General features: G+C 34.6%; 4 protein-coding genes, 1 long non-coding RNA gene and 1 pseudogene across 5 annotated transcripts; 2 read left to right on the top strand and 4 right to left on the bottom strand.

Moving 5' to 3' along the window:
• Positions 1–282: 282 nt before the first annotated feature.
• Positions 283–1,610, bottom strand: LOC111202271. The gene is made up of 2 exons (XR_002655194.2): positions 652–1,610; positions 283–544 (listed from the first exon to the last, which is right to left on the bottom strand). It is a non-coding gene; the product is annotated as an uncharacterized LOC111202271 (long non-coding RNA).
• A 5,135-nt stretch (positions 1,611–6,745) lies between these two features.
• Positions 6,746–7,870, top strand: LOC106404609 (transcription factor bHLH147). Its single transcript, XM_013845318.3, has one exon. The coding sequence runs from the start codon at positions 7,051–7,053 to the stop codon at positions 7,735–7,737; it is 687 nt and encodes a 228-aa protein (XP_013700772.1). The 5' UTR covers positions 6,746–7,050; the 3' UTR covers positions 7,738–7,870.
• Positions 7,871–9,378: 1,508 nt separating this feature from the next.
• On the bottom strand, positions 9,379–14,575 carry LOC106405313. Its single transcript, XM_013845876.3, has 16 exons — positions 14,211–14,575; positions 13,776–13,970; positions 13,433–13,507; positions 13,109–13,276; positions 12,703–12,866; positions 12,006–12,224; positions 11,802–11,928; positions 11,398–11,586; positions 11,173–11,259; positions 10,929–11,086; positions 10,678–10,797; positions 10,361–10,586; positions 10,215–10,274; positions 9,964–10,137; positions 9,762–9,871; positions 9,379–9,672 (listed from the first exon to the last, which is right to left on the bottom strand). The coding sequence occupies exons 1-16, from the start codon at positions 14,424–14,426 to the stop codon at positions 9,498–9,500; spliced, it is 2,463 nt and encodes an 820-aa protein (XP_013701330.2). The 5' UTR covers positions 14,427–14,575; the 3' UTR covers positions 9,379–9,497.
• A 131-nt stretch (positions 14,576–14,706) lies between these two features.
• LOC106405314 (probable cysteine protease RD19C) lies at positions 14,707–16,960 on the top strand. Its single transcript, XM_013845878.3, has 4 exons — positions 14,707–15,214; positions 15,598–15,717; positions 16,145–16,391; positions 16,474–16,960. The coding sequence occupies exons 1-4, from the start codon at positions 14,756–14,758 to the stop codon at positions 16,752–16,754; spliced, it is 1,107 nt and encodes a 368-aa protein (XP_013701332.1). The 5' UTR covers positions 14,707–14,755; the 3' UTR covers positions 16,755–16,960.
• LOC125580941 lies at positions 16,791–19,402 on the bottom strand (annotated as a pseudogene).
• Positions 19,403–21,875: 2,473 nt separating this feature from the next.
• LOC106404368 (glycine-rich cell wall structural protein-like) lies at positions 21,876–23,034 on the bottom strand. Its single transcript, XM_013845090.2, has one exon. The coding sequence runs from the start codon at positions 22,934–22,936 to the stop codon at positions 21,980–21,982; it is 957 nt and encodes a 318-aa protein (XP_013700544.2). The 5' UTR covers positions 22,937–23,034; the 3' UTR covers positions 21,876–21,979.
• Positions 23,035–24,810: the final 1,776 nt, after the last annotated feature.

Below are 24,810 nucleotides of genomic sequence, written 5' to 3'. Positions count from 1 at the left end.
GAGGAGGATACCATTTCTTTTGCTTTGTAACCCTTACCTCCTCGCCTTACGAGGTGACAATCTTTCCTCTCCTTGACCAGAGCTCTTTCTCTTCTTACTACCCAACTCCTGCTTCCCTTCTCTTCTCCCACCTCAGCCAAAAGGTATCTTCTTTAACAATTTTTGGCCTTCCTGTGAGTGGATCAATCCCTACTTGCGACTCATTCAGCACACCAAATAAAGGATCATCTTTAGCCAAGACTGGCTTTCTTTGGTGCAGTACTTGTTGCCTTGTCTCTCTTCTTAAAGCCGCTTCTTCATGCCTCTGTCTAATCTTCAAAGGACAAATCTGTTGCTCATGATTTAATCGCTGACAAGTGAAACACCGTTTTTGCACCTGCTCATAGTGAAAACGAATAGTAGTAGTCCTTCCTCCACCAAAAGTACCTGAACTCTCACAGAGTCTTGAGTAATTGGTTTTGAAGGATCAAAAGCAAACCACTTTCGTCTTCCCAAACCAGATCCCCCAACGCTGTTAAAGCCTCCCTCGTGGAATCTGGCCAATCTGAACCCATATAGGAACGTACTCGTTATAAGTCTAGATTCCCTTATCCAAAAGATCATGCTCTGACTGGAAAATGAATTGAAATCTCTCTTTCGACAGAGCTATACCTCTAACTCTTCCCTCCTTTTGCCATTTTCTAGGCATCGTTAGAATGAGCCCAGACATTTTCTGACACTCTGGATTCAACGCTCTTCCCATGATACTTAAGCTTCCTCTTCCTCATCCAGAGAAAGAGTCATCAAAGCTCTATCCATAGCAACTGACATGGAAATCTTCGAATGAACAGCTCAACTTTATCAAGAAATTTTATCCTCTCCACCAACTCAGACTTCAAAGCGGAAGAACAAAGAGGAAGAAACACTAAAATTTCTCGAGATAAGAGTAAAGTAAGGTAAAAAGAAAGGAAAAAAACTCAGATATTTTTCCGAAAGACGTTGGCCGTGTTCGTTTACATGTCGCGCGACCTGCGACCTGCGATTGGTCGCAAGTCGCAGGTTGTTGTTCGTTTTGATGTCGCGCGACTGATCGCACGACCAGTCGCGGGTTCCCATCTAAGTCGCCCGAAAAAACAGCAACTAAAAATTAAGAAAATTTTGATCGCGCGACTGGTCGCAGGTCGCAGATCACAGGTCGCGCGACACGTAAACGAACATAGTTTTAGTCGCAGGTCGCAGGTTAGTCGCAGGTCGCAAATCGCAGGTCGCGCGATACGTAAACGAACGTAATCTTAGTCGCAGGTTACAGGTCGCGCGACACGCAAACGAACATGGTTGTTAAAACCACCGCACACTCTAACAAGATAAGATTATCTGGCCCACACTTCAAGAAATAACTTAAGCCCACTAGGGGACACTTGAGAGCATTTTCTCGCTCCTCTCACTAAGTGATCTGTTTTTTTGGCTATATATGAACAATTTTCCGTTTACCACAATCTTGAACAACAAAATAACGGTTAATTCGTAGGAAAAGATAATTCATCTCTCATGCTTATTGTTTAAGCAAACATGGTGCTATAGTTATATAAATCTTGTCTAGTTTAGGTTAGTGAGTATACCCGTCTGTATATATGCTGGACATGGTACTAAATGACTTATTCTTGGGTTCACCCCTCTAGGATGAACTTCTAGGTTCACCAACCAATAGGATTGTGTTATTTTATATTTGGTATCTTTTAAAAATAAAATAAAATATTATCAAATTATATTATGTTTTTAAAATTAAAAGGTAAAAATAAATAAATAAAAAAATAGTAGTAATTAAAAAAAAATATTTTTAATGTCGTCAGCAAAACATTAAACCCTAAATCCTAATCCCTAAATCATAAATCCTAAACCCTAAACTTTTGGGTAAACCCTAAACTCTAGGATAAATCCTAAACTCTAAATCAAAATCACTAAACACTAAAACACTCAAGGGTTTAGGGTTTAGGGTTTAGGGTTTAGGGTTTAGGGTGTTAGTGTTTTTTTATTTAGAGTTTAGAATTTATCCCATGGTTTACGGTTTACCCAAGGGTTTAGCGTTTATCCAAGGGTTTAGCGTTTACCCAAGGGTTTAGCGTTTAGGATTTAGGGTTTAGGGATTAAGGTTTAGGGTTTAGTGTTTTGGTGACGATGTTAAAAATATTGTTTTTTTATTTTTTTTCCCGTAACTACTATTTTTTTTTACTTTTTTATTTTAAAAACATGATATAATTTGACAATATTTTATTTTTTTTTTAAAAGATATCGAATTTGAAATAATGAAATTCTATTGGATAGGGGATGAACCCAAGAATAATTCGTACTAAATCCAGTTTTCTCTAATCTTCATAGGAAGGAGTGTATTGGAAAAAAGAAAGAAAAACGAGTGTGTGTATTAGGGTGCATTTAAACCTAAATTGTTTAGCAATCTCGAGTTCGATAACCGGAATGCATTCAAACCCAAATTGTTTAGCAATCTGGAGTTCGCTTTTCAGTCAATCAAATGAAATATATTTATGTTCATTTACTCTTAAAAAGTGGAAAATATATTAGTAGTCATTTATCCCAATTTTAATGAAATGGAATCTTTTTTGTTTTTTTTTTTTGTCAACCTTTCAATTTCATTAAGTAAATTTGAGTTTACAGTGGCTTAGTAACAAGGTCAGAAGATTACATATGATTGATTAATTGTCCTGGCATTTTTAGCTAAGCTATCAACTACATTAATAAATATTCGAGGAACATGGTTGAAGGTGTAATGGTTTTTCATAGCAACCACTTTGATGTCATTGATCGTGGAGCTAGCTTCTGATATGTAATCTTCTATATGCTGCTTATCTTCCATAGCACACTCCAGCTGCTGTACAAGCTTCAAACAGTCCCCAACGAAAGTCACATTTTTGTAACAGAGTCGATGTAGTTGACAGACAGCTTCCCACATTGCCACTGCTTCTGCTACTAGAGGGGTGCCAGTAACATCCATTGCAGAACTCCCTTGTAATCTAAGAGTGCCTTCTTTGCTATATAAGGACCACCCAATACCAATCTTCTCAGATGGTGATTTCCAAGAGGCGTCTACAATGCAATAGAGCTGTACTTCATGTGGCAGAGCATCCTGGATAGTCACTGGCGCTGGTCTGGAGACCCTTTGCAACACCATCTCATTTTGCGCTTTGGCCTCCGTCCATATTCTAATATCCGTAACTGCCGCATGAATAACTCGGATGATATGATCTCTTTTGTTTTCAAATACTAGTTTATTCCGCATCTTCCATATTCTCCAACCTAGAATCAGAGCAAACATGCATTTTTGATCTTCTCTACGACTGTTGAGAATATAGAATAAGAGGTCAATGACAGTACTACGACGACAGAGGTGATTCCCAAGATCATTAAGTGCCATAGACCATATTTCCCAAGCAACTCTACACTGCAGTATCATATGATCTACAGTTTCTATCTCTTCTCCGCACAACTGACAAATGTTATTAATCTTGCATCCCCTTATTCTTAAATTTTCCGCCACAGGGAGGCCATTATGGAGAATTTTCCACCAGAAAATCATGATTTTTGGTGGTAAATTAATTCTCCATAACTTGGTCAACATACTGTTGCGGAGTTGGGAGTGAGGAGTATTCGTCACCTGATATTGTTGCTCAGCCATATCAAGAGATCTCTGTACATGGTAGCATGTTTTAACTGTGTAAATTCCCCTAGAGCCAAACTTCCATCGAATTTTATCCTGACCACCCATTGTACTTGATCTTATGCTTAGGATTCGTAGCACGTCTTCAGGGGTAACCAGATCTTGCAATTTTGCAAGGTCCCAAGCATTGGTACCTGAAATGAAAAGATCTTTAACCACTAGATCATGATATAAGTTAGCTCCAGAGCCCTAGGAGTTAGGTTAGTTTCACCAGGAAGCCAAATATCCTTCCAAACTCTTATGGATTCACCATTTCCTACAATCCAACTTATACCCCTTCTAATTAACGGGTGAGTTTGGATGATGCTTCTCCAAGCATAGCTTGAAGTCTGATAACTTATGGCTTCGAGGAAACTAGATTTTCTAAAATATTTTGCCTTGAAAACCCGGGCCATAAGAGAAGAAGGATTGTTGATCAAACGCCAGGCTTGCTTAGCAAGCAGTGCTTTATTAAACGCAAGCATATCTCTCAGCCCTAATCCTCCTTCTTGTTTAGATAACGTTAGCTTATCCCAAGCAATCCAGGGTATTGCTTTTCTATCCAGATTGGCTGACCACCAGAATTTCCTCATTGCTTTTGTGATATCCTGCAACATACTTTTAGGAAGAAGAAAGCACGACATAGTATATGCAGGCAATGCTGTGATAACAGCCTTAAGAAGGACTTCTTTACCAGCAGGAGATAAAAATTTTGAGTACCAGCTTTCCAGTTTATTATTGATTCGCTGGGTTATATACTGAAAAACCTCTCTTCGGTTCTTGCCTATGTACTCTGGTAAGCCTAAATATTTACCAAATCCTCCTATCTTTAACTATACCAAGTTTTTTTATAATCTGATCTTGAAGATGTTTAGATGTATCTTTGCTGAATGAAATTGCGGACTTGGAATAGTTAACTTCTTGATCTGAGGCTTTTTGATATGTGTTGAGGATGCATCTCAGGTTAGCAGCTTCTTCTTCTGTTGCTTTGCAGAACAACAGTGAGTCGTCTGCGAATCAGACATCTAAATGTGTAACGACTTAACTACTTTCAGACAGAAACGAAAGTATAAACATATCTACTGTTTTTAAATCATAATAAAAAAAGAGCCGCTCGTGAAAATAAATTTACATTCAGCAGAAAAACATGGATTCATATCTCCTTTTTGAAATAGTTATCTACGGCGTTACAAATTGATCTTTTTTTTTACATCCGGCGTTACACATTGACAACAGCATTGTATTCAATCAATCTATATGACTAAGTCTGGGCAAAATTAACCGAAACCGAAAACCGAAAAACAAACCAAAATTATCCGATCCGAAATCGAAGTAGAAAACATAATAACCCAAACAGTTTCTATCTTAAAATGTTACGGGTATCCGGACCAAACCGGAACCAAATTTATAACCGAATGGGTACTTTTGGGTATCCAAAATATAATACATATTTAAAAATATAAGGTGATGATTGTTTCAGTAGATTTTGGTTTTAGTTTCTGGTTTTTAGATTTTAGTTTTTGGTTTTTAGATTTTGGTTTTTGGTTTTCAGCTTTTGGTTTTTCGTTTTTGGTTTTTGGTTTTATATTTTGGTTTTTAGATTTGTTGTACTTTTTAAAAATTTTAAAAATTAACTAATATGTTATTTTCAAATAATATAATAAAATAGCAATAAATATTTAGATTTTACAATTAAAATTTATCAAAATACTGTGATTATTATTTTAAAATAAAATACAATAAAAAATTTTAATTATTAGATTTTTATAAAAAATATATTATAGTAAAATATAAATCATCAAATATATATAAAATTACACAAAAATAAAAATATTAAATTTTGAAACTACTTAGAAATTTTTCTTATATAAATTATTTTTAATTTTTAAAATTTGAATAGAAATAGTTTTTCTTATATAAATATTATAAATGTTACAAAAATAAAAATACATAAAATTTTGAAAATAATTATAAATTTTCTTATATAAATTATTTATATTATCTTAAAGTTGAATGGCAATTTTTATAATTCAGGATTATACAATAAATTTTATTAATAAAACATATTATGTTTTTATAATTTTTTTTTGTTATTTTTAATGTGACTAATAATTATTAAAATAATTCAATTGTTTTATTTATAGAAACTAATAACTAAGTTTTAAAATGAAATAATATTATTTATAAAATATATAAATTTAATTACAGATATGAAACACAAATTAAAATATTTCACATTATTGTTTAAATGATATCTAATGTACAAAATATTTTATGATAATTTTAATTTTTATGAAAATATTATTTATTAATTATTAATTATTTATAATGTAGTAGTATCTACAAAAAAAATCAAAATTCGTTTTGCTTCATAAAAGTTCACAAAAGTTGGTTTTTGGTTTTTTTTCATAAATTGGTTAAATTTTTCAAAAACTAGTTTCCCTAAATTTTAGGGAATCTATTTATTGAAAATCTTGATTGGCATCTCAAATGGTTTTTACAAAAAACAAAAACAAAAACCAAAAACTTGATTGGATGAAAAATGGTTTCTACATAAACAAAAACCAAAAACTAAAGTAAAAACCACAAACAATCAACCTCTAACTTATATTTAGATTTTAAATAACTAAAATATTTAAATTATGTTATAAATCCAAAAAATATTTAGTTACATTTGAACTAAATAGTAAATACTAAAATATTCAGATTTCATTAGTTATAATTTTAAAATTAAACAATATTTTATAAACCTTAACATTTTTTTTATAAAAAAATAAATATTTCAAGTTTTTTTGGGTAATTCAAATACTTTTTATTTGAATAATTGGATAGATTGGTTACTTTTGGATACTTTTGGATAGATTGAATACAAAAGTAACAAGAACCGAACCGGAACCGATAATTTTTGGGTAGTTACCGGTTCCGACCGAAATCGAACCGATCCGAACCAATTTGTAGGCGGTTCTTGTTTGGTTACATCAAGTCCAAAATCGAAAAATCTGGAACCCGAATTAACCGAAAAAAACGAATGCACAGGCTATGACAATCAATATATCGACAACGCATAACAGGAGTAGAATTTAGATGGAATTCTTTTATTTTTTGTTACTAAAATGTTAGCAGTTGTAATTAGGTTTAGTCAACATTAACTAATGATGATAATATTATTTTAAAAGAAATAATGTTGAGTGGAGATCACATGGAGGAGGAAGATAATATAACAAAACGATTCCTATTTCCTCATTACCTTTCCTTCCTCAGAAAGGATTTTCCTCTTCCTCCACATACGTGTCTCACCTTGCTAATCTCCTTTCTCTGTTTCTGTCTTCAGGTACTGTCACCGGAGAAGCAGAGGAATTGACATGGAGTATATTTCTCCACTGACAAATCATCCAACGGCTGGCTCCAGTTATGATCAGTCGCGGCGTAAGCGTAAGAAGAAACCAACGTCACCATCACCGTCGCATTCTTCGTCTCAATCTTTGGTGCAGAAATGGAGATCCGAGAAGCAGCAGCAAATCTACTCGACCAACATCATTCAATCTCTAAGGGAACTACGTATTAGCGCCGCCACCGATGCATCTGGTAAGCTCTCTCCTCGCGGCGGAGGTATAGCCGTACGTGACGCCGCTTACAGGTCTCTGGCGGTTACGGCGAGAGGCAGAACACTGTGGAGCCGAGCTATACTATCTAAAGCCGTTAAAGTGAAGCTCAAGTTTAGGAAACATAACCGGTTAAGAACTTCGAATCCTCCTCCCACGGTGGTTTCGATAACCGGGAATAGCCGGTTAAAGAAAAAGAGAGCAACGGTTTTGAGGTTGAAGGGGAAGGGGTTTACAGCTGTACAGAGGAAAGTGAAATTGCTGAGCCGGTTAATCCCCGGTTGCCGGAAACAACCATTACCGGTGGTTTTAGAAGAAACTACTGATTACATTGTTGCGATGGAGATGCAGATTCGTGCTTTGAATGCCATTATCTCCGCCGTTGGCTCCAGCTCGGCTGTGCCGGAGACAGGTAATGATGGCGAAGAGACACACATGCTCGATTAGCTTGGCCCAGCTGTCTTTTTGTATTGTTTTCTGTATTAAAAAAATATTTGTTTATTTGATCATGATTTCTGTCTGCTATATTGTGACTTTATATTCAACTCTTCTTCATTTAAATAAATGTATGTCCATCGTTTTTGGTGAATCTTTGGAAATGTAAGAAAGACTAATGATGTGATTAGAACATCTCTAGCGTAAAACTCATATTTTTTCCTTAAAAAACAGTAGACTTCAAACTTACTCTAAAATAAGAGCATTATAGAATAAATATGAATTTATTCTATTATAAAATAAAAAATATAATTGGGTTAAAACATATTTTTTGCTTCAAATTTTATTTTAAAATAAATGATTGTGTTAAGTTGGAGATGCTTTTAGTAACAAAATGAAAAATAAAAATAAAATGGTGTATATGATGTAGAATGTGATTCTTTGGTATTTTTAGCGAGAACTTTTCAGCTGAAAACATATTTACTCTCATTTCCACTAGAACTATACCAATCAGGTGAAAAAATATTTTACTTATTTTACTTATTTTACTCTAATTACCGTACATTCAAATGTAAAATTATTTATTTAATGTTTACAATTTTGGTGGGGAAAAATACTGCGCTGGTTTCCACTTGTTATTTATACTTTTATTACTTAAAAAAAATATTTTATATTAATTTAGAACTAGTGTATTACATAGTTTTGATTATTGCATCTAGCAATTTTAGCTAATTGATCCACTAAGGTCAACCTATTTCTAGGAACATAACAGAAGGAAAAGTGGTAATACTTTTATTACTTTCTTATTCTATGGTTCTAACTGTAAAGTATTTCTACAGTAAAAAAAATTAGGTGAAAAATATTTTATTCCTAGTTACCCTACAAATTTACCAATCAAGTAAAAAAATTATTTATGTCTTTATTCTCTCACATATAAAAAAAAAGTAAACATATTTAGTTTAGTTTCTTCTCTTTTCCACTTTTATTTTTCCTTCTTACCTATTTATTATTTTTCCATTTACTCTAAGAATATCCAATCACACTCTACAACTTTTACTCTCATTTTTTCTACTTTTTGTTACTCCAGGTTCAGCTATAATTACCAATCACATCTGTAGAGTAATAAGTGAAATAAGAATAAAAGAAATTAGTGTAAAAAGAGTAAATATAAAATATTTTAATTTATAAAGCGTGTTTTTGGTCCACAAATTTTTTTCTCTAAAAGATTTTATTTTTACTAGTTTTATTAGAATACAGTAATACACTAATAAAAATAATAAACAATAAATTGAGATTAAAATTAATAATTTATATCACAAAAGAATAGGTAAATGATATTAGATCTACTTATTCGTATGAAAATGATTCATCTTTTGAAGTTTAAAATTTATAAACAATGATGGCTAAAATCTTTAATGTTGACGATGATGTTGAAAATACTACTACAATATGTAGTTATGCAAAACCACGTTGAAAATTCTCACAAGTCACAAGTTTTGAAATCATATGGAATAACAAACAACACTAGAAATTTTATGCAAAAATAAGTAAGAGATTAGAGATAAGCACTAATGCCATTTAATAACAAGTAAAATTAAACAACACAAAAGTTATATTTTGATATAATTATAGAGAGTTATATACGCATATAACTTTATATAACTAGTAATTTATGATATTACTAAAATAATATGTCAACAAACTTCTAGTCACATGAATTCAACAATAAACAACCGTTACAAAATCTATGACCCTCAAAACAAGAACAGAGGTCAACGAGCAGGAGGAGAAGAGAAGAAGATGACAAGGAAGTACACAAGAAAACCTGCAACAAGTATCCCTCCGTACACCAATGTCTGATAAGATTTGACTCCAACTGTGTATTTGTACTCTATCTTACAGCATCTCATGTTCTCCCTTTCTGTTTCTAGTACATGTTCTACGTACCTACAACCAGTGTTTATTTTTTGTTTGCCTGTTAAATTTTATTTTCTCAGAAAAGAAAAATGTATGAAGGAAAGTAAATAGAGACTTACTGCTGTGTAAACATGGTGGTCTGAAGAATCTCTGAGCTGTTGAGATGAGCATCGTATAGTTTATGGTCGTATAGCAAAGAAGAAAGATCCACCAGTTGCTCCTCTACACTCTACCAGAATAAAAGAGTGAACGTAAACAATCCATCAGGTGGAGAACTGAAATCTCAGAGTCACAAAAGGTGGTTTTCTTTTTCTAACTTACGTCTAGATATTTCTCTAATCTTTCGACTAGCTCGTGTGGGAAAGGCTCGGGCAATGTGGTCGTCTTTTTGTAGAACTTCTCCACCCACAGCTCCGTTCTTGTTTTGTTCTTTTTGTCTTTCACTGGCTCTCCTAATGGAGTCTTGAGGTATTCAGATGCAAAGTTTTGTACTGCCTGTTCACATGATAACAACCACAAGTATGAACTCTCTGCAGGAGAAACGTATTTTCACTAGTTGCAGTTAAACATACCTCTGATGTTTCACGGATTTTGCGTAGAGCAGAATCAACCCGCGCATAGATAGTATTCCTCTGCGAATTGAAGAAACCATATCTCACGTGAGATTCAGAAGAGTTGTCAACATTATATTAAGCATGATAATGATTGTTGGACTCACCAGTGCAACATCTTGAAGCATTTGACTCATCTGAGAGACGTTTGAGAACGGTCCAAACGGGTGACAACCGGCTGCCCAAAGCCAATTGGTGACGGGTCTTTCATGCGCGTGAGAGGTCTTTTCATACGGTGCACTTACACCGCCTAAAGCAGAAGCTATACCCGCAAGTATATGCCGCTGCACTTGTGATGGAATGGCGTGCTGTCTCTCTGTTTCAGACACATAACTGCAAATGCCAGAAATCAAAACCGATATAATGACCAGAGTAGCAAGTTTATCATTGTTTTCTAGCTCTATTCTTGTTACGTTTTGCTCACCTCAAAGGTATTTTCTCATTTAGATGCTGAAGCACAATGACCACATCACTGCTCGCCCACACGAGACTCTCATCTTCCATCATGAGCATTGGGTCCACATCGGCTAATGAGAGTATAAACCTACATACAGAGTATATATTTATATCAAGTGCTGTTTCGGTTGAAAGTGTAAATTAATCACTTAACATATGAGCCTTGCTTGGACAGTGTACTGAATATACTAAGCAGCTGGTTTGTATAAATCAACTCACACTGGAATTACTCTTGTTCCGTAAGTTCGGTAGAGATCTCCTTTTTTCTTAACGGCCTTCTTTTTCTTCCCCTTTTGATGTTTCGAGCTGTAAGGTGACCAGAGAGGTTTGTGTTTCACGATGGAATCATTTGAACCTTCGGATTCATCTTCCCAGCTCTGAGTACAAAAAATATGGAATATTTTCCATGAGAAAAAAACAAAACTTGTGAAAGAAATTTGAATATGATTTTTTTAAGATTTACCTGGCGCAGAAAGTATTTATTAGAAAGTCCAGGGTCAGATACATCGAGCAAACCAGCAGCTAGAACATCAGTAGACCTTTCCATTTCCTGCAATGGTTAATAAGAATAATGAGACTTCACTGGTTGGAGCAGTAACAGAAGGTTAAAGACCTATTATTTTCCTCTGTTAATACAAGATTTCCTTAGCTTAACCTAACACGGAAACCACCATCTATTGAAACTCACTTCTTTGAGAATAGCACCATCTAGGTATGTTTTGGTATGCACATGGAATCTTCCGTCCGTCTTAGTTTCCTGAAGGGAATGCCCACGCATGGCTTTTGAGACAGCAATAGCTAACTTCTCATGGCGATGTAATGGATGAGCCCCTCCAACGATGACTACTTCTTGCCCATGATGAATCATTTTCTTTACCTGCAAAGACTCTGGACAGTTAGCATGTGAAAACCTATAGTGTCAAATCCTTGTGTACTTTGGAAAATATCATGGGTGCCAACTCTCTGATAGCAGTAAATTTGGTTAACATGTCTTTTTACTAATCACATTGACTCAGGGATCAAACCACCATTTAGGGAAGAAAACAAAAGATCAGAGCGTCACATCACTCATTTAATGCAAGAAACCTTTACCTCGGATTCTATCTCTTCAATATTTATGCTGTAGTTTTGTCCTCTTTCCATGATATTATATCGATTGTGGTTTTGGAGCACAATGATAGGTACCAGCACTCTAGTCGCAAGATCAACTGTTTCAAACCTGGTCGAAATCAAAATGAATCACCTAAGCATTATTTTTATTGATAGAACTAAGTAATGTCTCGGGTATGATATTACCTGACATCAGGAGCTATGACGTGCTCAATTGTAGTAGCTACTAATGCCGCTAACTGACCAGAAAAAATGTCATGGGTAGACTGATGACCAGCAGGGCTAACTTCTCCTGGAAGCATAATGTTTCGTATCCTTGGCAATGTTCTAGGACTGACACTTCCCTCTTCAGTTTCAATCTTCCCGTATGTACAAGGCCCCGCAGACAAATCTATGACAACATATCTATCCAGGAGAGAAAAATAAGTTAAAAATAAAACTAAATTGAGAGCTTCGTGGAAAATATAGCAGATAAGAACACAAATAGCAATGATACCAATATCATGAATATTAATTTCAGGTAAAAAGGCCGGTTGTTATTACATATATGATTACCAAAGTGAAATGAAGTAATAGTAAGTGCCAATCTTTTTGTATTCCTCTAGAGTTTTTTATGGCCTATCTATTCTATAATCAACAAAAAGGAAATAATAGTACATATCTTCTTTTTTCATAATATGATGATACCTAGATAGATGCAATGCTTTCATAATAGAGTGGTAATTCTGTTTGATCACATCTAATGGCAGAATCATATCACTCATAGGGATACCAAGGAAGAACCCACCGAGTAATTTTATTCATATTTTACTGCCACGAGGGAAGATATAAGAAAGACAAAGATGAGTTTACCTGCCTATAAGAAAGACAAAGATGAGTTTACCTGCCTGATCCAAGCCAAACTTGGGATGCTCCTCCACCATTGTATCTATATCGATAAATATAATCTGCCTCCTGTTTCTCCTTGTCTGCATCACTAAGCTCTGGTAGCTTTGCAAACATCAAGCTGTCTAGATCAATATCTGTATTTCGAGGATCCATTCTTACCTGAATAATGATTTAAGAAATAAAGGGGCAGATAAATAACGGAACAGGATTTAATTAGTTACCGAATAAATGCACATGTGAGCAAAAATAAAGATCTTCAAGAACAAACAGAAATATGAGTGTCAGCAATCCAAGAAGGCAGTAAATATCTTTCATACAAAAACAAGAGCAGGTAAAGCATTTGGACATTCTGCAAACTATATGCAAGATTCAAGAAGTAAGAAGAGCACTGCAAGCCATACCTTATCAAAATTAACTACGAATATGGCACTTGGTATCGGTTTATCCGCCGTGCCAGCTGATCCAGCTCCCACTTCCATGTCAAATATATAAGAGTAAAGGCGGTTAAAGGCGGACTCAACTTTGGTTGCCTCTACGTCATAGGCAGGTAAGTGTCTTCCAAAATCAGCCTAAATGAAAAAACAAAAAATTCAGCTCAATGTTTATATACATTAAAATGTAGACTTTACATCACAAAAATTACATTTCATCAGCATATTTATATATGTACATGTTTGAGTGTGTATGATAGAGATTTAAATTAGAGATGATAAGATCACAGCAACCTCTACTGCAGTCCCAGCAGACACCATGGCTTCTTTCACTGTCTTCTCCAGAGCAATTAGTTCAGGTTGCCCAACCTAAAAACCAGAAAGAAACGATGAATATTTGAATAGTAAACTAATGGAAACACAGTTAATCTTGCATCAGAATTCAGAAGTCTATAACAATCTGACTCAAGATGCAAAACCCCAAACAGCTCAAGCAATAATAAGATTCCACAACTCGCATAGCTTAGTTTGTTAACAATCCAAAACGACAAATACAATATTTCAATACTGATACAATAATACAATATTTCAATATTTCAACTCGCATAGCTTAGTTTAAGATGAATAAAATACTCACAGGAAACACATTATAAACCAATCGATGTTCAATGTCAAGTGGCTCTCCCGTCTCTTGGCACGAGGGTCTATGGGTCGAGAAGCTAACTCTTAAGAACTCCTCCAACTTGTGAGGATCCATAGCATATCTGTATCCCCCATCCCCATTCATACCAACAAGGACTATATTCACTTCTAGAGGAACCTGAAATGGTACCTGCAAACGAAAAAAGTAGATGCGAAATTCATTCCCGATGTGTCACCCTTAAATCAGCCAATCTAACATATAAATCCTCAAAGATGCAGATCATTTGAGTGTAAACAAAATTCACAGCCACAAGCACGAACAAAGTTCTGATCACACGTGCGAAGCCACAAGAACGAGAGTGTCATGATGATTCCTTCTTCTAGTTAATCCAGATGATGATGATTAGCATACTATAAGGTCGAGATTTACCTCGGCACGGGAGTGAAGCATGCGGCGGACATCCGATCGCACGCTCTCTCGTACGTCGAGGAAGGCGCTGTGATGCCAGTGAGTGTGACCCGGCTCGCGGCGGAAAGGTTGCTGAGCCGACTCAGACCGGGAAACGAGTCCGCTTAAAACAGTGAGAATCAAAACGAACAGGAGAGAAGAAAACGAAGTCGATCGTAAATCCGATCTCACCTCCATAACTGAAAAAAACAACCGGAGATATTTTCAGTCACACCTCCGATTTGGACTGGAGAGAGTCGATGCTAGTCGCCGAGGAGAGAATTTTGAGAATGATAAGAGTAATTACGAATTTACCCTCACAACATTTTGCTGAAATTACGGTAGACAAAAATATCGTCATAGCTGACGAAGACGAAGATATTAGAAGCAACATGCAACGTGTCACATCCACTGTGGTCGCTAACATCAATCAATACAGCTAATAATCTCACGCCACGTGTTCTTTATCAGTCTATTTAACAAGCTTGTCCCAAAGTCTCTCCTTCCTTATCTCTTGGGAAAAAAGAATGAGTCGTGTGATCTTCTTCCTCCTCGTAGCAGCCGCTTTGCTCGTCGCCATCACCGGCGAGGTAGTAGAAGACAGTTTCGATAACCCGATCATCAGGCAAGTCGTCCCGGAAGAAAACGATGAACAGCTACTCAACGCGGAGCACCATTTCTCTCTCTTCAAGTCCAAGTACGACAAGACTTACGCGACTCAGGCGGAGCACGATCACCGCTTCCGTGTCTTCAAGGCTAATCTACGGAGAGCTAGGCGTCACCAGCTGCTCGATCCGTCGGCCGTCCACGGCGTGACGCAATTCTCAGATCTTACTCCGAAGGAGTTCCGCCGCAAGTACCTAGGGCTGAAACGGAAGTTGCGTCTTCCCAGCGACGCTCAGAAGGCGCCGATCCTTCCGACTAGCGATCTCCCGACGGATTTCGATTGGCGTGACCAAGGAGCCGTAACTCGTGTTAAAAACCAGGTAGGTGAAAAGATCTCTGTTAGCTCAAATACTAAACCGAACTAGACCAAGTTTTAAGTTTAGTTTTGGTTTTATGCACAAAGATTGAAAAAACAATTAATTTTGTATATTTCATATATAAAAACACAATTAGTTATACCCCTAAAAATATTTCGATTAATAAATTTTGCAGTAAAAAAAATGTCACTTTCGTAATGAATTTTTTTAAGAAATTTCTCTACAGTTAGGGTGTATGTACAATTGAACCGATATCAAACCGGTTCCACCTAACACAAATTTCAACTGCTAATACAATAACTGCCATAAATAGACGGTTAGCTTTCCACTTTTGTGAGTTTCGCTCATCATCAAGTATTGAATTGTGTGTTTTTGATTTGGAAAAGGGTTCTTGCGGATCATGCTGGTCGTTTAGCGCGACAGGAGCTCTTGAAGGAGCACACTTTCTGGCGACTAAAGAGCTTGTTAGCCTCAGTGAGCAGCAGCTCGTGGATTGCGACCATGAGGTTTGTTTTCTCTCTCCCTTTCCATCATTCATTCTAGGCATAGGCGTTTGGATACTTCTTCGGGATGGAATTTCCGGATCAACCCTCCTAGATCATATTCGGTTTGGTTAGCTCCGGTTTGATTAGATTTTGTAGCTCTGTCTAAAATTTATTTTGGATCCGAACTCATTTCGGATTCAGTTAATGCTACATGTTTTATAGATTGAATCAAAATGAATATGAAATTGATTATTTGAATTTTTTATTTAGTTCGGTTTTTATTTGGGGTTTTCGGATATTGGTTCTGTTACAAATTCTCAAACCTAATTCTTTGTTTGGTTCTTCGGATTGCTTCAAGATTGTGATCCTCACTGACATATCCTTTTTAATGTGTTTGGTAAAGTGGTTGTAACTAATTTTGTAATTGAAAATCTTCCTTTTACTGCAGTGCGATCCAGAAGAAGCCAACTCTTGTGACTCTGGTTGCGGTGGAGGACTAATGAACAACGCTTTTGAGTACACTCTCAAAGCTGGCGGCCTTATGAAAGAATCAGACTATCCTTATACAGGACACGACAATTCCGGCTGCAAGTTCGACAAGAGCATGATCGCTGCCAGAGTGTCTAATTTCAGCGTTGTCTCTGCTGATGAAGACCAAATCGCTGCAAATCTAGTCCACCACGGTCCTCTTGCTAGTAAGTTCTTTAACCAAAACGCTTTTCCTTTTTGCAAATTCAAGAATCAGATAATTAATGCATTCTCTGTTTTGCTCGACAGTTGCTATCAATGCAATGTGGATGCAAACTTACATAGGAGGAGTCTCGTGCCCGTATATATGTTCTAAGAGCCAAGACCATGGAGTGCTCTTGGTTGGGTTTGGTTCATCGGGTTATGCACCAATCCGTCTCAAGGAGAAGCCTTACTGGATCATAAAGAACTCGTGGGGATCGACGTGGGGCGAGGATGGTTACTACAAAATCTGCAGGGGACGTCATAACATTTGTGGTATGGACACAATGGTATCTACAGTTGCTGCTGTTCATACCTCAACTCGGTAGAATTATTAGGACGCTACTGAGTTTTACCTGTCCTTGTATATATATATATATATATATATGTATCTGAATAACCTCTATGGACTGTTATTGTTAGCGTTATTGTCTCTTTGTTTCAGTTTTTATGTAAAATAGCCTTGGGGTATGATATTTGTAGCATCGAATGCTGAAGAAAAGATGATATGATTAAGTTTTATATTATGTTTGAAGTTCGTGAGCCATACAGAAGACAAATACATACATTCTTCTTGGTTAAATCTTTGTCAATACAAGGACTTATGATTCCAAAAATAACAACGATCAAACTGCTTAGTTGCATAGTTAAACCTACCTAAACAAGGTCCGGTTTTGTTTAATCTTGTACAAACACTTTTTCGTACCACTGTACCATTTATCAGTATCACTAGCACTATCTCGGTGGTGTTTATATATGTCTAACGAATACCTTCCATTTGACAATACAAAAGTACAGAGAAAACAGTCTAAACGGCCACGACTCACCCAGTTGCAAACCCCGGTTACCAAAATCAACGTCTTTTGATTTACAATGATACATCAACGTTAGTGTACTACCTAGATCGTTGATGATTTCTGAAGTTATTTTTTTTTTCCGAAAAGAAAAAGATATTATGTGTATGATGGACTCGTTTTTGAACTGGAATGTTGTGTTTTAGGTCGGCAAGTGATTAAGTTTTAGTAATGAAGACAACGATATGAATAGTGATAGGTCCTGTTTTGGAATATCCATTTTCTTGGTTAAGACGACGTTGTTTGTAATTGATGAATGAGTTTCAGATATATATAAAGTAATACGACGTTAATCATGGTAACATTTAGATTGAATCATGCATTTCAATTATGAGATAAGGTGATATGATATCTATATACTAATCATGCATTTCAAAGCCTTACTCAGAGGCGAGGAGTGAAGAGAATGAAGACGACGGTGGATTGCCCCCAAAAAGGGAACGGTAGGTACAACTAGTCCATGAACAGTCACTCTAAAAACTGGATAGTCATTGGGTCTTCTTAAAAAGATCTACTAAAGGAAGCTCACTGTGGATTCTTAATTTGAAGTATCTTTAGAGCATGATTAATGAGGATTTTTAGAGTGAGGTTATTAACGGAATATAAGAAACTATCTCTTAACTTTTAACCAAAAAGATAAAAACCGACTCTTAAATAAGAATCTCACCCTAAAAACTCTCTATTAATCATGCTCTTGGAGACTCGAAGCTCACTTTGGATCATTTGAAGAATTGTAGAGACTGAAAGAGTTACGGTACAAATTTAAAATTTCACATGATTTTATAGTACAATTTCTAGTTTCTACTGACCTTATGATGTATTATGGCTCTGTTTGATCATCACTCTGTTACCATGTTGAACAAAGCCGCTCTTTTTTCATAGACAAACAATTAAATTTGTACCAAGCAGATATATACTTTTAAGATTATTTTACAAGACGATGCATAAACTGAGTTTCAAGCACATGTACAGTATTCACATTCTTAATATTTGATGAAACATCCGGAAAATAGATTTTTCGTGAAATTCAGAATGTGTTGGTTGCTTTTGATTTAAATATTGATTATGTAAAAGAAAATGAATATGATAATGGATCCAATATAAAAGAAAAATATAGATAAGTACAAAAAAGATTTTTTGATGTTTACCGACGTGCATTTTATATGCGGTGTGGTTGTCATATCTTCTATCTTGCAATTTGTATTATGGCAAGCACTTTTCTAAAAGTCACTTCCAAAAAAGTAATTTCACATCTGATGTTAATCCAACTACCTCTTGTTGTCTATGGGTGATTTGGTACAAACTTTTATTTGCTCTTAACACATTAAACAATCAGAAGTGAAGAGATACATGTTTCGACAAAATTAGATGTTAAACAATTTGTAGAAGCCATGGAGATTGAAGAAGCATTCCCGACGAAATCAGCATGAAAATCTTTTAATTTTGAACTAACAGTTCGAAGAGATGCTTTGCCACAACATTACAAAAGACCGTTGAAGGTTTAAACTTTCTCAAAACAATGGAAGAGTTTTGTCCAAATTTCATGGATTATATATCAATAGCGTAGCTTTTCCAAGTTAAAGTTGATAAAAATCTTATATGCGGTCAATCGTATTACAAAAAGGGTTGAATAGATTAGCAATTATATCTACAGAAGGAAAATTAGTTAGGAATCTAGATTATAAAAATTTGGTGAAAAAAGTTTATTGAAAAAAGGAAAAGAAATTATGTTAGTTTTTCAGATTATCGTATGTTTTTGTATGTTGGCGGATGTTGCTCTTGAGGGCCTTCGGGCCCAATACGGACACTTCCAACTACGCTGGCCACTGGTGGGATTTACATGGGGTGATCACCAGCCCTCCTGGAGACCTCGGCGGGCTCCCCGGCTTAGCTCCGGTGGACGGTCATTGGTTGCTAGTCGGAGCCTTACGAGGTCTTCGGATACCAGGATTATCAAAAAAAAATATACATTACATTCTTTTATAAAAAAATGCTGAAGACCCCAATTTATAGCTGCTTCAAGCCTCTGTAGACCTTCGCGCAGCACTGTATCTACGTCCAGAGATACCGACGATGACTCCAATAATCCCCTATATATTAATTGAGAAGCATTTGAAAAATTAGAACCTTAATTTTGTATTAATTAAAAAAACTTCAAATCCTAGGTGGCACTCTAAATGATTTCTAAATTCCATTTCAAAAAATTCTAGAGCATCTAATATAAAGTATAGTTTAATCTAATGGTGTCACATTATTTCATAATTATATAACACTAGAGAACATTATATTAACCTAAAATATAGGAAGTGTATATTCTTTCCTTAAATAAAAACTACGAAATTACCTAATATGATTTACATATATATGACAATTAATGATTATGAATAATAAAGATTTGATAACAATTTTTGCATTCTTCTTCATTTTTTGTTTAAATTTATATTATTAAAAAAAAATAAACAATCACATTAACCATATAATAAAAAAATTAGATTTTTTCTTATATGTTATATTTTGAATTTTTTAAAATTACTTTAAATTACAAAAATGAGGAAATCTTATATGTTATATTTTTTTTATAAAACGACTTTAAAATACAAAAATGAGGACACCTTATATGTTATATTTTTCTTATATGTTAGAATTTTCTTATATGTTATATTTTGATTTTTTTTAAAACGACTTTAAATTACAAAAATGTAAGTTTTCCTTAAGTAAACGACTAAAACATTAAAATGACATGTATCAATTCGAAGGTTAATTTGAAAGCTTTCAAAACCATATGGAAGATAAAAGTCAAAATAATTTAACTGTGGAAACAATACTGTTCACTTTTTTCAAGAATGTGTTCGATGGAAAAAATAAGGTTTTTATGTCATAATTTGTTTAATGTTCACTAGAGAACATTATATTAACCTAAAATATAAGAAGTGTGTATTTTTTCCTTAAATAAAAATTATAGAATTACCTAATATGATTTACATATGTATGACAATTAATGATTATGAATAATAAAGATTTGATAACAATTTTTGCATCCTTCTTCATTTTTGTTTAATTTTATATTTTTTTTAAAAAATAAACAATCACATTAACCATATAATAAAAAAGATGTTTTCTTATATGTTATATTTTAAATTTTTTAAAATGATTTTAAATTACAAAAATGAGAAAACCTTATATGTTATATATTTTTTTTAAACGACTTTAAAATACAAAAATGAGGACACCTTATATGTTATATTTTTCTTATATGTTAGATTTTTCTTGTATGTTATATTTTGAATTTTTTAAAACGACTTTAAATTACAAAAATGTAAGTTTTCCTTAAGTATACGACTAAAAACATTTAAATGACATGTATCAGTTCGATAGTTGATTTGAAAGCTTTCAAAACCATATGTAAGATAAAAGTCAAAATAATTCAACTGTGAAAACAATACTCTTCACTTTTTCAAGAATGTGTTCGAGAGGAAAAATAATGTTTTATGTCAGAATTTGTTTAATGTCTACTAGAGAACATTATATTAACCTACAATATAAGAAGTGTGTATTCTTTCCCTAAATAAAAGCTACAAAATAACCTAATATTATTTACATATATATGACAATTAATGATTATGAACAATAAAGATTTGATAACAATTTTTGCATCCTTCTTCATTTTGTTTAATTTTATATTATTAAAAAAATAAACAATCACATTAACCATATAATAAAAAAATTAGATTTTTTCTTATATGTTATATTTTGAATTTTTTAAAATGACTTTAAATTACAAAAATGAGGAAACCTTATATGTTATTTTTTTTTTAAAAAAACGACTTTAAAATACAAAAATGAGGACACCTTATATGTTATATTTTCTTATATGATAGATTTTTTCTTATATGTTATATTTTGAATTTTTTAAAACGACTTTAAATTACAAAAATGTAAGTTTTCCTTAAGTATACGACTAAAAACATTAAAATGACATGTATCAATTCGATGGTTGATTTGAAAGCTTTCAAAACCATATGGAAGATAAAAATCAAAATAATTCAACTGTGAAAACAATATTGTTCATTTTTTTCAAGAATGTGTTCGATGGAAAAAATAAGGTTTTTATGTCATAATTTGTTTAATGTCCAATCCGATCAACCCATGATGTATTAATTATAGTTTTGTTCCATTATTTTTAATAAAAATTGATCCGATCCATCGGAAAGAAATTATATAATAACAAAAAAAAATATTTTATATATATAAATAAAATGATCAAATATATAAAATAAACTATCAATAATATATATACAAATAAACTCAATCCTAGTTACTTTTAGGGTTTAGAATCTGTTTTTTTTTATATGAAAAATTAGAACGGAAACTAACATAACTCGTTATTGGTCGAATCATGTTAATAGAATAGTTTTGACTTTTGACAATGTTACTATTGAAGATTTTAATAAGTTTGCGTAGTTTCACTAACAAAACTTATTGTTTTTTTAGCTATTTTCCCCGACTTAATAACCAAAATTTATTTTCCATGCATATTAGTGGATTATGATATATGATATTTTTTCAAAGGAATCATTAGCATCGCATAGCTTCATATTTTTGTTAAGTATCATTTATTTCATTCATAATAAAATCCCAGCATTTATAATCTCATTCTTTTTTGGCGTGGTACACAAGTAAGTTGCCCTAAAAAGCTAGATTCAAAATCCACCACCACCGCCTCCTCCGGCACCACCACCAAACCCTCCACCAGCACCACCACCGCCAGCATGGCCTCCTCCTGCACCACCGCCAAAACCTCCACCAGCTCCTCCACCGTGGCCTCCACCAGCACCACCGCCGAATCCTCCTCCAGCACCACCACCGTGAACTCCACCAGCTCCACCGCCAAATCCTCCTCCAGCACCACCACCGTGACCTCCACCAGCTCCACCGCCAAATCCTCCTCCAGCACCACCACCATGTCCTCCACCAGCACCACCACCGAACCCTCCACCAGCACCACCACCATGTCCTCCACCAGCACCACCACCGAACCCTCCACCAGCACCACCACCATGGCCTCCTCCAACACCACCACCAAATCCTCCTCCAGCACCACCACCATGGCCTCCTCCGACGCCACCACCTTTGCCTCCACCAGCACCACCACCAAATCCTCCTCCAACACCACCACCGTGACCTCCACCTAAACCTCCACCTTTGCCTCCACCAGCACCACCACCGAACCCTCCTCCAACACCACCACCTTTGCCTCCACCAGCACCACCACCGAACCCTCCTCCAACACCACCACCGTGGCCTCCTCCAACGCCACCACCACCACCAAGACCACCACCTTTACCTCCACCAGCACCACCACCGAATCCTCCTCCAACACCACCACCGTGGCCTCCACCTAGACCACCACCTTTGCCTCCACCAGCACCACCACCGAACCCTCCTCCAACACCACCACCGTGGCCTCCACCAGCTCCTCCTCCAAGACCACCACCACCGCCTTTTCCACCACCAAACCCACCTCCAGCACCACCACCTCCTCCAAAACCACCACCTCCTAAAGTCTCCTTCTCAAGTCTCCTACATTCTGCTACTCCAATAATGAGCAACACAAGCATCAAACCCAATAACCCTAATCGCTTAGAAACTTTCCCCATTTCTTTTCGTTCTGCTTTTATTTTACAAAGTGTTGTTCTTTGTTCAGTGCGATTGGTTTACTCACCGTACTATACTTACTATGTTTATTTATAGGAGCAAAGAAATAATGAGCATTAATGAGAATTAGTTGAGGCCTTCATCATACACTAACTTGAATTTTTCATACAATTTCGCTATCTTTGATGCTACGATTTTCGCCAGTGTAATCAATGAGCGCTGAGCAAGTGTTCCTTTTTCAAATTGTAGCCTTGTCATGCTTTTCAACCCTATCAATTTGTTTAACTAATCTCTACAAAAAAGGTTCATGTGTCGAGAGTATTTTTTTTATCACCGACTAAGTCAGCCTAATGAAAGATATACCTTGATCTTATCTCCTTCTCCTATGCAGAATTTTAAATATGTTCCCCAACATGTTTTAAAAGAACATATTTAAAATTAAGATTAAGCTTGTTTATGTTAACGCAATCTAATGTTGCAACCTTGATTCCATGCTGACACATGCAATACTAAACAAATGTTTACAATCCAAAAGTGGAGTGGTTTTTAAACATTGATGAAAACTAAGATTGTAGGAATAACATCTCAAAATAAGTCACGATCTATAGTTTGGTTGTTTCATTTCTATTGTTCTTATCCATATTTATATACTGTATATGATTTTCTACGATGTATGAGTAATGAGTTGTAGGGTTAGAAATATTAGAAGATTGTACAGGATATTGAGTAGTAGAAAACGAATAAAAAGAGCTTTCCACTGTGAAAATGGGTGACGAGAAATTCAAAGTAGGTTCGAAAACTGTCGGGTCAGGGCTGGTGGTAGAATTAATTAAGATTCGTCTCTGTTTTCAGCGTCTCAACCACTTTACCACTTGGTTTACATACATTTCGATCTTCTTTTATCATAGTCATGGAGTTTATAATCATCCACAAATCGTTATCATTATGATCTGCCGACAAACTTTAATATTCATTTTGACTACAGACTGAAAGTCATGACTATTGTAACCAAACTGGTGTGCAAATTTTTGAACTTTCGTTTGCGCGTACCAAATTTTTTATTTTTTTTAATTTGAAATAAACAATTTTAGTCTTTATTTGGGTTGGTTGCAACTGTTTAGTAAAGATATTGGTTTTATGGCTTCATCTAATCATATCTTGTTATAATGCTGCCACTCCACCTTTCACATCATTACAATGCTGAGGCTCAAAAAAAAAATTTACTATGGGTTCGATTTGTTGACATGTAGTATTAAAATTAAATTACAATAAAAAATTATAAATTGATGTAATTTGCATTAAAAACTATGTGGTAAAAACTGTAAATTTATGTAGTGAATTTGTTGTAAAAATTTGAGTTACAATTTGATCAAAAAATTGATTGGTACCTTTTTTACGTATAAATTGTAGTATGTATTATTTAAAAAATAAATAAATAATATATAATATAAATTAAATAAAAATAGAAAATTAAATTAAATTTAAATAAATATATTCAAATATATAGAGAATAGTTAATGAACATAGATTTTTAATTAAGAAACAAAATTGATAATTAACAATTAAAATCATAGGCTATAACTTTTTAATTATAAAAAAAATTAACAATTAAACTATAAAAAAAATTAGATTAACTAACTAGAGTGAGATTTGTTTTTTAGAAAGTCTTTGGCTAACAAGTAGGTAGATTATTAAATTACCAAAATATTGTATTAATTAATAATAAGTAAAAATACAACCATATCATCATGTATTATAAATTTTTTTAATCTATTAAAAGGGATAGAAAAGGACGTGGGGGTAGTTAATAGAAAACCAAAAAAATATTTAACTCAAGTCTTAACACATGAGATTTTTGTTGATGTTGATTTAAGAT

This window comes from Brassica napus, chromosome C1, assembly GCF_020379485.1.
Source record: "Brassica napus cultivar Da-Ae chromosome C1, Da-Ae, whole genome shotgun sequence".
Taxonomy (NCBI): Eukaryota; Viridiplantae; Streptophyta; class Magnoliopsida; order Brassicales; family Brassicaceae; genus Brassica; species Brassica napus.
The sequence above is the reverse complement of the archived record's forward strand: the minus strand, read 5'-3'. Positions and strand labels throughout refer to the sequence as shown.